Genomic DNA, 11,633 nt, shown 5'->3' on the forward strand with positions numbered 1-11,633 from the left:
TACCTGCTCTATCCCATGCATAATCTTATAAACCTCGATCATGTCACCCCTCAGCCGTCGTTTCTCCAAGCTAAAGAGCCCCAAGCGCTTTAACCTATCCTCATAGGGAAAGTGTTCCAACCCTTTTATCATTCGAGTTGCCCTTTTCTGCAGGGGAGGGGATTAAGAGAAACACTGCATGTCCAAGGTTAATATTGGTGGGAAATGCCTTCAAACTGCAGCTGACTTACGGTGACCCCGTGGTGTTTTCAAGACAAGGGAAGAGCAGAGGTAGTTTGCCACTGCCTGCGTAGCAACCCTGGCCTTCCTTGGAGGTCTCCCATCCAAGTACTAACCAGAGCCGACCCTGCTTAGCTTCAGAGATCTAATGAGATCGGGCTCGCCTGGGCCACCCAGGTCAGTACCATCAAGTTGCAGCCGACTTAGGGTGACCCCGTAGGGTTTTCAAGGCAAGAGAAGAAGTGGTTAGTTTTTGCCTGCCTCTGTGTAGATACCCTGGACTTCCGTGGTGGTCACCCATCCAAGTACTAACCAGGGCCAGCCCTGCTTAGCTTCTGAGATCATAGACAGCTTGAAGAGAGGACTGGATAAACATAAGGAGCAGAGGTCCATCAGTGGCTATTAGCCACAAGGTATAGATGGAACACTCTGTCTGGGGCAGGGATGCTCTGTCTTCTTGCCAGTTTGGAGAGCCAGTTTGGTGTAGTGGTTAAGTGTGCGGACTCTAATCTGGGAGAACCGGGTTTGATTTCCCACTCCTCCACTTGCACCTGGCTGGTGTGACCTTGGGTCAGTCACAAGCTCTGGCACAGCTGTCCTTGAAAAAGAGCAGTTTGTGTCAGAGCTCTCTCAGCCCCACCCACCTCACAGGGTGTCTGTTGTGGGGAGGGGAAGGGAAAGGAGTTTGTAAGCCCCTCTGAGACTCCCAGTGAAGGGCGGGGTATAAATCCAATCTCCTCCTCCTCCTCCTCCTCGTCCTTAAGCTGACTGGTTTACTGAAGGCCACTGAGTGAGTTCATATCAGACATGAGATTTGAATTGGGGGTTTCGGCATTAATCGCTTAGCCTCTCTTAGCTACTGTGCTAGCATGGCAAAAGCCTTCGGGTCAGGTGTGGCAGCACCTGTCACCCTTGCAGGTAGAGATCGGGACTGAGGGTGAACTCTTAGTAACCGTTATGAAAACTCTCCACACAGCAGCACTCGGGAGCAAGAATGGAAGCTCTTTGGCAATATGAACACATGAAGCTGCCGTACACTGACTCAGACCACTGGCCAATATTCCCTCTAAGCTGTGGAGTCTTGTGAGCAAAAATTCTACTTTGTGAGCTATTGGCATTAAAGTTGTGAGCAAGAGATTTGGCTGCTGGATAAACTAGTTTGCTCTGGAGCCATCCTTCCTGAGCGAAGACGAAAATGTGTGAGCCAGAGGCTGAAAAACTGTGAGCTAGCTCACACTAACTCAGCTTAGAGGGAACACTGCCACTGTCCCACCAAAATCAGTATTGCGTATTCAGACTGGCAGCATTTCACCTGCTGCCTGATCCTTTTACCTGGAGATGCCAGAGTTTGAATCTGGGACCTTCTTTGTGCAAAGCTGTTGGGAAAAATCAGCAGAGCACTAAAATGCACAGCAGAATAAAAGCAGCACATAGTCATGTGTGTCTGAGTAAAAAGAAAATCTTTGCTAAGAGACAAGAGGGGGAAGAGAAGGGTACATTGGAATAGAAAGTAACAGTTTGGTGGAGAGCCAGTTTGGTGTCGTGGTTAAGTGTGCGGACTCTAATCTGAGAGAGCCGGGTTTGATTCCCCACTCCTCCACTTGCACCTGGCTGGATGACCTTGGGCAAGCAACAGTTCTGTCAGAGCTGTCCTTGAAAGAGCAGTTTCTGTCAAGAGCTCTCTTAGCCCCACCGACCTCACAGGGTGTCTGTTGTGGGAAGGGAAAGGAGATTGTAAGCCACTCTGAGACGCCGAGTGAAGGGCAGGGTATAAATCTAATCTCCTCCTCCTCCTCCTCCTTCACATAAACACACTAACTTGCTTCTGCTAATTGAAACACCATCTTGGCTAAAACCCTTCTGGGTCTCTTGAACAAAGAAAACAAAGCTTCCCCAAAACTGGTGACCAATGCTCCCTCTAAGCCATGGAGCCTTGTGAGCAAAAATTCTACTCTGTGAGCTCCTGCCATTAAAGTTGTGAGCAAGCGATTGGGCTGCTGCGTAAATTAGTTGGCTCCGGAGCCCTCCTTCCTGAGCGAAGGCAAAAATCTGTGAGCCGGAGGCTAAAAAACCGTGCGCTAGCTCACATCAACTCGGCTTAGAGGCAACACTGCGGGTGACCAAAAGCAAGCAATGACCCAAAAAAACCTGTTAAACCAATAGAGAAACTTAGATCCCCTTACTTAGAATACTACCTCCTACTTTTCTAGCAGGAACGTCTACAAGATATCTAATAGGCTCTGTGCTAATTAACTACCCTTTGGAAACACAGACAGCAGATTCACTCTGTCACGACACAGGTGGGGGCACTTGTACAGTCTGGCAAAAGCAGACGCTCTTAAAAACACAGCCACCCCCCCATGTTTCAGCCACAACAGGACTATGGAAACTGTGGTCAAAATAAATTAGGGGATCAGCCTGGGACGGGCATGTATGCCATGTCTCAAGAACCTCTATTGTCAGAAATGGGACAAAACATCTTTGATTCCCCAAGTCCTGATGGATGTGATTAGGCGGGACTTTCAAAAGCCAATAAGAAGAATCGGAGAATCACAGAGTTGGAAGGGACCTCCAGGGTCATCTAGTCCAACCCCCTGCACAAGGCAGGAAATTCACAAATACCTCCACATCTGCAGTGACCCATGCCCAGAAGATGACAAAAAAAAAATCCTCCAGGATCCCTGGCCAAACTAGCCTGGAGAAAAATTGCTTCCTGACCCCCAAAGTGGCCATCGGCATTTCCTTGGGCGTGTAAGAAGGCACCGAGGCGACCCTTCCTGCCCTCCCTCTTGTGATCTGCCCAAGTTAACAGAATAAGCACTGCTGTCGGATGGCCATCTAGCCGCTGTCTGAAAACCTCCAAGGAAGGAGAGCCCACCACCTCCCGAGAAAGCCTGTACCAATGAGGAACTGCTCTGTTGGGAAGTTCTTCCTAACGTTTAGCCAGTGGTGGTGGCAGTGGAAAGTGGCATCAAGTCATGGCCGATTTATGGCAACCTCCGTAGGGTTTCCAAGGCAAGAGGCATTCAGAGGTGGTTTGCCGTTGCCTGCCTCTGAGCAGCTACCCTGGTATTCCTTGGTGGTAAAGGTAAAGGTTCCCTTGCTCGAAAGCCAGTCGAGTCCGACTCTAGGGTTGCGGTGCTCATCTCCATTTCAAAGCCGAAGAGCCAGCGCTGTCCGAAGACGTTTCCGTGGTCATGTGGCCGGCATGACTAAACACCAAGGCGCACGGAACGCTGTTCCCTTCCCACCGGAGGGGTACCTATTTATCTACTTGCAATTTCTTGCTTTCGAACTGCTAGGTTGGCAGGAGTTGGAACTAGAGACGGGAGCTCACTCCGTCATGCGGCACCTGGGTCTCGAACTGCTGAACTACTGACCTTCCACAGCCAGCAGTTCAGCGTCTTAACCACTTGAGCCACCACAGCTCCTTCCTTGGTGGCCTCCCATCCAAATACTGACCAGGGCCAAACCGGCTTCGCATCTGAGATCTGATGAGATCGGGCTAGCCCGGGGCATCCAGGTCCGGGCAAAGTGTTTGTAGGGCAGCCGACGACCTCCCCCCATGCCCAGACCCTGAAAAGACGGCCATACATCCTTCAGGCCTGACAACAATTGGAAGAAGCTTGGCTATTGTCCCATCCTAACCTGAGGACAGCAGCTTGTCTATGCTTAATATAAAGCGTGACTCACTGATTATAATACTCCATTAAACTTCAGTTAAGGCCCCTAACTGCCTATGCCAGGGGCTTGAAAATACAATTAATGTTTCACAACAGGTTTAGACGACATCACCGCCGCAGCGGTCCGAGGCCCGGCGGTGATTATTCATGAATGTAAATCATATGCATGCATAAGTGAGGCATGCTTTTGAAGTGGCTCGAGCCCAGAAATGTGCAATAGTTGGGCTAAAGACAATAGCCGTGCTCCAAAGGACGGCAGATGAGCCTGAAGAGGTTCATTGTATTGATGTATCCCAGAGCAAAGGCTCAACTCGCTCGCGTTGTGTGAGGTCGCCAAACTGGGGCGAGGCGTTCCGTCGCCGAAGCGCTGGCAGGCCAACGCGGAAAGCCTCTTCGAGCACTCTCTGCCCCCTTCCTCTGTTGAATAAGGGTTACAGGGACTCTCTGTGCGCAATATGCCTCGTTGCGGGGGCGGGGGTGGGGGGGACCCAGCAGATGCAGGGGCTCCTCTTCAAATTCCTGGCTTCATAATGGATGCAAACAGAGAGCATCATAGGTGTACGGCATGATATTTTGTGGCTGCTAATGGACTCCATCTGAGCACACGCTGTGATAATTTGAAAGAACATAACATCAAATTTCCATTTAATGAAGAGCTCCACGTTCTGTCGGGGGGGGGGACAGAAAAGAAAGCCCCCGTCGAAGATCAGAGTATGTTTCCTGCACAATTAACATCTTTTTCCCACTAGCGATAACATGTTCAATAACTAGCTACTTTGCCCGTTCAGGAGGCCCATGAAAGCATGCTATTAATAAATTCCCCCTTCTTGTCTTTCACCGCGTTTGTTTCTAAGTAGGCAGTTCAATTGAATGTGTTTATCATTTCCCCATTTCGGGCTTAATTTAATCCTTTTGAAACAACAATTATTTCAAATTTATGCGGCGTTCAGGCTTTCTCTGCACACGGCAACTCCAATTTTCTGTTTACCCAGAACGGGGGAAGTTAATGCATCTCTAAAAGCAAGTCAGGGTGAGAAAGAGCTACTCTAGAATTTTTTAATTTTGGCATTTAAGCAGTTATTGAATATAAAAAAGGGGACTATTCCATCTGCGCGCCCTCAAAAAACGATAAGGCTTTCTGGCATAAGGGACGGAAGGCAAAAGCCGCTGGACTGATGTTCAGACCACTTTCAGACCGATTTCCCACAGGCAGCTGCACCGCCCTCACTCTTCCCTTCCCCCAATTGTATTTGTCAATTTCCCACTACTTGTTGCTCGGCTGCATTTTGACCCGCAGCATCCCCCAATTTCCCCCATGTCTTCTCGATCTCAAAAAACACGCTGGTGCATGAAGCAGTGTGCTGTAGTGGTTAGAGCATTGGACAAGGATCTGGGAGACCCAGGTTTGAATCCCCACTCGGCCACTGAAACTTGCTGGGTGACCTTGGATCAGTCACAAACATTCTACTTTGCGAGCTGCTGGCATTAAACTTGTAAGCAGGGCTCTTTTTGTAGAAAAAGCCCAGCAGGAACTCATTAGCATAATAGGCCACACCCAACAACAGAAACTCATTAGCATATTGGGCCACACCCCTGACAGCACAGCTCATTAGCACATTAGGCCGCACCAACATGTTACCAGAAGTGTGGTCATCCAGCCACACTCACCTTCTGCTTGTTATTCTGTTTACCTTGTTTGTTGTCAAAACCCAGGGCCTTTTTTGTAGCAGGAACTCCTTTGCATGTTAGGCCACATACCCCTAATGTAGCCAATCCGAATGAGTTTCTGCTGTTGGGTGTGGCCTTTTATGCTAATGAGTTCCTGCTGGGCGTGGCCAACTTGGGAGCCAGCCGAAACTCCGTTCCTGTGCGTTCCTGCCCAAAAATAGCCCTGCTTATAAGCAAGTGGTTTGGCTACTTCATAAATTAGTTTGCTCTGGAGCCATCCTTCCTAAGCTAAGACAAAAATGTGTGAACCAGAGGCTGAAAAACTGTGAGCTAGCTCACACTAACTCAGTTTAGAGGGAACACTGAACCTACCTTGCCGGTTTATTGTGAGGATAAGGCTGTAAGCTGTTTTGGTCTCTTTCACGAAGAAGAAGAGAAGAGATTGGATTTATACCCCGTCCTTCACTAAACGAAGGAGTCTCAGAGAGGTTTACAATCTCCTTTACCTTCCCCTCCCCACAAGAGACACCCTGCGAGGTAGGTGGAGCTGAGAGTTCTTTCAAGGACTGCTTGTGAGAGAGAAGCTCTGAAAGAACTTATGACTGACCCAAGGTCACACCAGCAGCTGCATGTGAAGGAGTGGGGAATCAAATCCAGTTCTCCCAGATTAGGGCCTGCGCCCCTAACCACTGCACCAAACTGGGTATAAACAAAGCAGATAAATAAATGAATACTGGCCATTAGCCTGTTAAAGCTCTGGGCAGTCGAAACAGCCCACAGATTTCCAGGGTTTCAGGCTGAGAAGGGTCCTCTGTTACCTAAGATACTTGAACTGAATGTAGATGCCAAAGATTGAACTGGAGACTGCCTGGGCCGTCCTGCTAAATACAGTCCCCCGCCAGCTATTTATTGGATGGAGGGAAGCTAAGGTGAAAACAGCAGGGCATTTACCAAGGGGTAACTTACACCGGTATCCACGCAACCCCTTGGTAAACTGGTAATCAGGTTTCTCTTGCCAAGTAGGAAGGAGAATTCTACCTGACTTTTGTGCCTGACGAGAAATCGGGGAAGGTTTTTTTCTCCTTTTTGGCCTCTTGCAACTTTATGTTGTACGCTTCAAAAACAAAGAAATAGTGCAGTAAAGATTAAAATGGTGTAGGGCGAGAAATCTGGAGAAGATGCCAGTGTGCCTGTGAGGAAAGTTTACCTCTTCAATACTTCTGGTGTAGTGGTTAAGTACGCGGACTCTAATCTGGGAGAACTAGGTTTGATTCCCCACTCCTCCACTTGCAGCTGCTGGATGACCTTGGGCAAGCCATAGTTCTGGTAGAGCTGTTCTCTCAAGGACAGTTTTCTCAGAGCTCTCTCAGCCCCACCTACTTCACAGGGTGTCTGTTGTGGGGAGGGGAAGGGAAATGAGTTTGTAAGCCGCTCTGAGACTCCAAGTGAAGGGCGGGGTATAAATCCAATCTCTTCTTCTTCTTCTCCTCCTCCTTCTCCTCCTCTATAGGTCTCTTCCCAGCCTAGTCTGGAACAGGTTTTCTCAGAAAAATGGGTGCACAGCAGCCCCGTAGCTAGGGAGTTTTGGGGGAGGGGGCCTTGGGGGGCCCCCAACAGCTAATTACATCAAAGGCTCCAGGGCAAGGGGGGTCTGCTTGGCATGCAGCCACACAGCCCCCACTAGAGCCTTCCTATAAGGCGAGCCAGAATCCCAGTGTTAATAGACACTAAAACGTCCAGGAAAGCTGCTGTGTTTAAAAAAAAAAAGGAGAGCGGGGATCAAGTTTCCTCCCTCACTCCTTCCCTGAGCCCATGATCGTTTCTGAAGCCTGGAGCAGAAAATCCAACAGGAGGCACGAACTGCCGCAATCCGACCCATGTGTGTGTGACTCGGTCAACCACCGGTTGCTGCTGGGTCCTAAAGAGACTCATTTCGTCTCAGATGAGCTCAAACAGGGAGATGCCGGCTCAGATCGATCAGGGGGTGAGGGGGCCGGAGGGAGGGGGAGCTGAAGATGGGGGGAGGGGCCCGCAAAAACAGCGGGGAGGGGCGGGCCCCATGGGCCCCACGTTAGCTACGGGCCTGGTGCACGGAAACCACATAAATGCACCCATTTATCTTAGAAAACTTGATCCAAACCAGGTTGCTTATAAAAGGAAGAGGAAAATCAGGCTGGATTTACAATGCCATCCTAAATAGAGTTAAACCCTCCTAAACCTATTGAAGTTAACAGGATTAGAAGGGTGCAACTCTGTTCAGGATGGCACTGCCACTCTGTCAATGGCTGTAAATTAGGACTGCCCACTCCATGTCGGGAAATTCCTAGAGATTGAGGGGTGGAGCCTGGAGAGGGTGGGGTTTGGGGAGACGGCGCCCTCAGCGGGTGGTGGTGGAAAGTACCATCAAGCCCTCAGGCGGGGTTTAATGCCATAAACCCCACCCTCCAAAGCCGCTATTTTCTCCAGAGGAACAGAGCTCTGTTACCTGGGGATCAGTTGTAATTCTGGGAGCTCTCCAGGCCCCACCTGGAGGCTGGCAACCCTACTGTAAATGGATCTTCCACGTTCAGAGGTATTCTCTCTCTGAATACCAGGTGCTGGAATAGACAACAGGAGAGGGCTTTAAGAACATAAGAGAAGCCAATGTTGGATCAGGCCAATGGCCCATCCAGTCCAACTCTCTGTGTCACACAGTGGCCAAAAACACCAGGTGCCATCAGGTGGTCCAGCAGTGGGGCTAGGACACCAGAAGCCCCCCCCAGCACCAAGAATACAGAGCATCACTTGCCCCAAAGTTCCTATCTATAGCTTGTGGCTAGTAGCCACCAATGGACCTCTGCTCCATATGCTTATCTAATTCCCTCTTGCAGCCGTCCATGCTTGTAGCCGCCACCACCTCCTGTGGCAGTGAATTCCGTGTGTTCATCCCTCTTTGGGTGAAGAAGTACTTCCTTTTATCCGTTCAAACCTGACTGCTCAGCAATTTCATGGGGTGCCCACGAGTTCTTGTCTTGTGAGAAGGGGAGAAAAGTACCTCTTTCTCGACCTGCTCTATCCCATGCATAATCTTATAAACCTTGATCATCTCACCCCTCAGCTGTCGTTTCCCCAAGCTAAAGAGCCCCAAGCGTTTTCACCTTTTTTCATAGGGAAAGTGTTCCAACCCTTTCCTCTTGATGTCCTGCTTATAAGTGCTCAGAAGCATCCAACTGGCCTCCCTTGGAAACAGGACACTGGGCTAGATGGCTCGTAGTTCTGATCCAGCAGGGCTTTTCTTGTGTTTCTTATATTTGGCACCCCTGTAACTTTTTAACCTAGCCTGACCAGAAAAGAGAATGTGGGAGCCTGCAGTTGTGTGTGTTAAAAAGGACCACAGTTACCTTACCTTGGATTATTACTACAGTCTTGCTTTCCATGATTACGTCCGGTGGGAATCCGTGCTTCTTCCGCATCCGACTCTTCTGTTTCACTCAAGGCGTTTTCCTCCAGGCTGTCTTCCTCTAAGCTGTCTTCCTCCATATCATAGTAAGACTGGCTCAGCAACTCTTCACCGTTACGGATCCGCTGCTGAAGTTCCAACTGATACCGCTTTTCTTGAGCGAGGCTTTCGGACTCAGACTCCAAGGAGTCATGGGTGCTTGAATGGAAATCCTCCTCGCTCAGCGACAGGCCTTCCGAGGCGGTTTCCAAGAACGAGTAATGGACGTGGGGCTGAGTCAGTCCGTTTTGCGATGGATGGCTCTCGACCATGTTGCAAGAAGTTCACGACGGGTCGTAAAATCCCCTTTGGGGTGGAAATAGGCACCACCCTTCTTCTGGAAAGCAAGAGACAAACAGCCCTATTGAAACAGTTCACATTATGAAGAAGAAGAAGAGATTGGATTTATACCCCGCCCTTCACTACCCAAGGGAGTCTCAGAGCGGCTTACAATCTCCTTTCCCTTCCCCTCCCCACAACAGACACCTTGTGAGGTAGGTGGGGCTGAGAGAGCTCTGACCGAAACTGCTCTTTTTCAAGGACAGCTGTGCCAGAACCATGGCTTGCCCAAGGTCATCCAGCCAGGTGCAAGTGGGGGAATCAAACCCGGTTCTCCAAGATTAGAGTCCACGCACTTAACCACTACGCCAAACTGGCTCCTGTAGCTATGAGAGTCTGTAGTCCCAAAGCTGAGAAGCTACCTGGAATTGTACAGTAAAAAGAGACGTATTGATTAATTTTTTAAAAAAATCTTACTTAAGTTTGGGAAGTATTCTTATTACTTAGGGGGGATGAAGCTGTTGAACAAAACCTCTAAATATGATTAAATAATTCCTCTCTATTTAATCAACTCATGCCACGGTACATCAGGGGCCTGGAGATCAAACCCTACCAGGAAAGGTGGAGGGACTTGGGAATGTTCAGTCTGGAGAAGAGGAGGTTGAGGGGGGGGACGTGACTGCTCTCTCGAAGTCTTTGGAGGGCTGTCCCTTAGAGGAGGGCAGGGAGCTGTTCTTGTTGGCAGCAGAGGAGAGGACTCTGCCATCATGGGTTTAAATTACAGGCAGAAAGATACCGGCTGGATATTAGGATTTTTCTTTTTACAATAACAGTAGTTCAGCAGTGGAATCAGCTGCCTAGGAAGGGTGGTGAGCTACACAAGAACATAAGAGACGCCAATGTTGGATCAGGCCAAAGGCCCATCCAGTTCAACATAGTCACATAGTGGCCAGAAATACCAGGTGCCATCAGGAGGTCCAGCAGTGGGGCCAGGACATTAGAAGCCCTCCCACTGTTGACCCCCCCCCAAGCACCAAGAAGGCAGAGCATCACTTGCCCCAGGGTCCCTATCTATACCTTGTGGCTAATAGCCACTGATGGACCTCTGCTCCATATACACTTAACAATCAGAGGTCATTTCGGGGGGGAACGCGGGGGAACACAGTTCCCCCGGGTGAGGTGCAGGGGGGCGGGGCACATGATGAAGCCCCGCCCCCTGCTTCTGGCCGCCCTGCTTCCAGCCCTCATTCAGCCAGGAGGAGGCAGGAGAAGAGGGAGGGTAAGTTGCTTCCTCCCCGCCTCTCCCCACCCCTGCCTGCCTGGGGCCAGGGAGGGCCTTGGCAGGGCTTCCTCGCACTCCCGCTGGCCTTGCAGGTCCACCGCCGGGCCCCTGATGTCAGGGGGTGTGGCATATGCTAATGAGTTATGCTAATGAATTCCCCTAGCTCTTTTTCTACGAAATGACCCCTGGTAACAATAATACATATTACAATAAGATAACCAATAAATGAATACTGGACCCAGAAAAGGAAGGTTAAACAGCAAGATCTATAGGCACGAGACAAAGGTGTTTGTGAGGCCTCTAAAGATGAAAGTCCTCAAGCAAATAGCAAATTGAGGACACTCTAGCTCTGACTTAGCCACACAGGTGCTTTTGGGACCTAAATTGGAAGATGTTCTAATTCAGCAACTGTGCATTTGGCACCAGACACATGACTTTCATCTTTAGAGGCCTCACAAACACCTTTGTCTTATGGAAACGCGTCAGGTCACGTGTATTGGCCCTTGTGTTTAGTCACTTCAACTTTTTAACATTGGGCCCTTATATGGTTTTCCCTGTCTTTCTAATAAATGCATGCATTTTTGTATATTCTAAGTTCCAACTAGGTTTTTAACATTGGCCCTTTATCAGACTTCTTTCTTACCCTTGTGGTTTCTTGATATAAGCTTTTGTGCTTCAGACCAACACAGCTACCCCACCTGAATCTATGACCACCAGAGAAACACAGATGCAGGATAACACAAGCACTGCCTGCATGTGATATGGCTATATGGTCTTTAAGAGCTGTGCGTGACTGGCAGAAATGCAACAGGGGAGACATCTTTCCACCACTACACCTTGATGCTGGGGCGGGGGAAGCTACACCTGCCGAACTTCCGCCTTTCAAGGTAAAGGGACAGCGCTCCTGCCAGTGTGAAAAAGTCTTAGCCCTGCACAGATTGCCTCCACCACCAAAAACATAGGGCAGTTTCTAAAATATGTCATCAGCCTCCTGCTGCCCCCCCCCCCCGTCCTGAGTCCCCCC

The 11,633-nt window shown here is 49.6% G+C and overlaps 1 protein-coding gene across 1 annotated transcript in view; it reads right to left on the reverse strand.

Moving 5' to 3' along the window:
* The window catches only part of LOC107119192 (chromosome unknown open reading frame, human C11orf63), a 61,390-nt gene extending 52,070 nt beyond the window's left edge, over nt 1-9,320 (reverse strand). Inside the window, exon 1 of the mRNA XM_015421654.1 lies at nt 8,956-9,320. Coding sequence (XP_015277140.1) covers nt 8,956-9,320 — 365 coding nt within the window. The remainder of the gene's footprint in view (nt 1-8,955) is intronic.
* Nucleotides 9,321-11,633: the final 2,313 nt, after the last annotated feature.

The sequence above is a fragment of the Gekko japonicus genome, unplaced genomic scaffold (genome assembly GCF_001447785.1).
Source record: "Gekko japonicus isolate JY-2015 unplaced genomic scaffold, Gekko_japonicus_V1.1 scaffold750, whole genome shotgun sequence".
Classification (NCBI taxonomy): Eukaryota; Metazoa; Chordata; class Lepidosauria; order Squamata; family Gekkonidae; genus Gekko; species Gekko japonicus.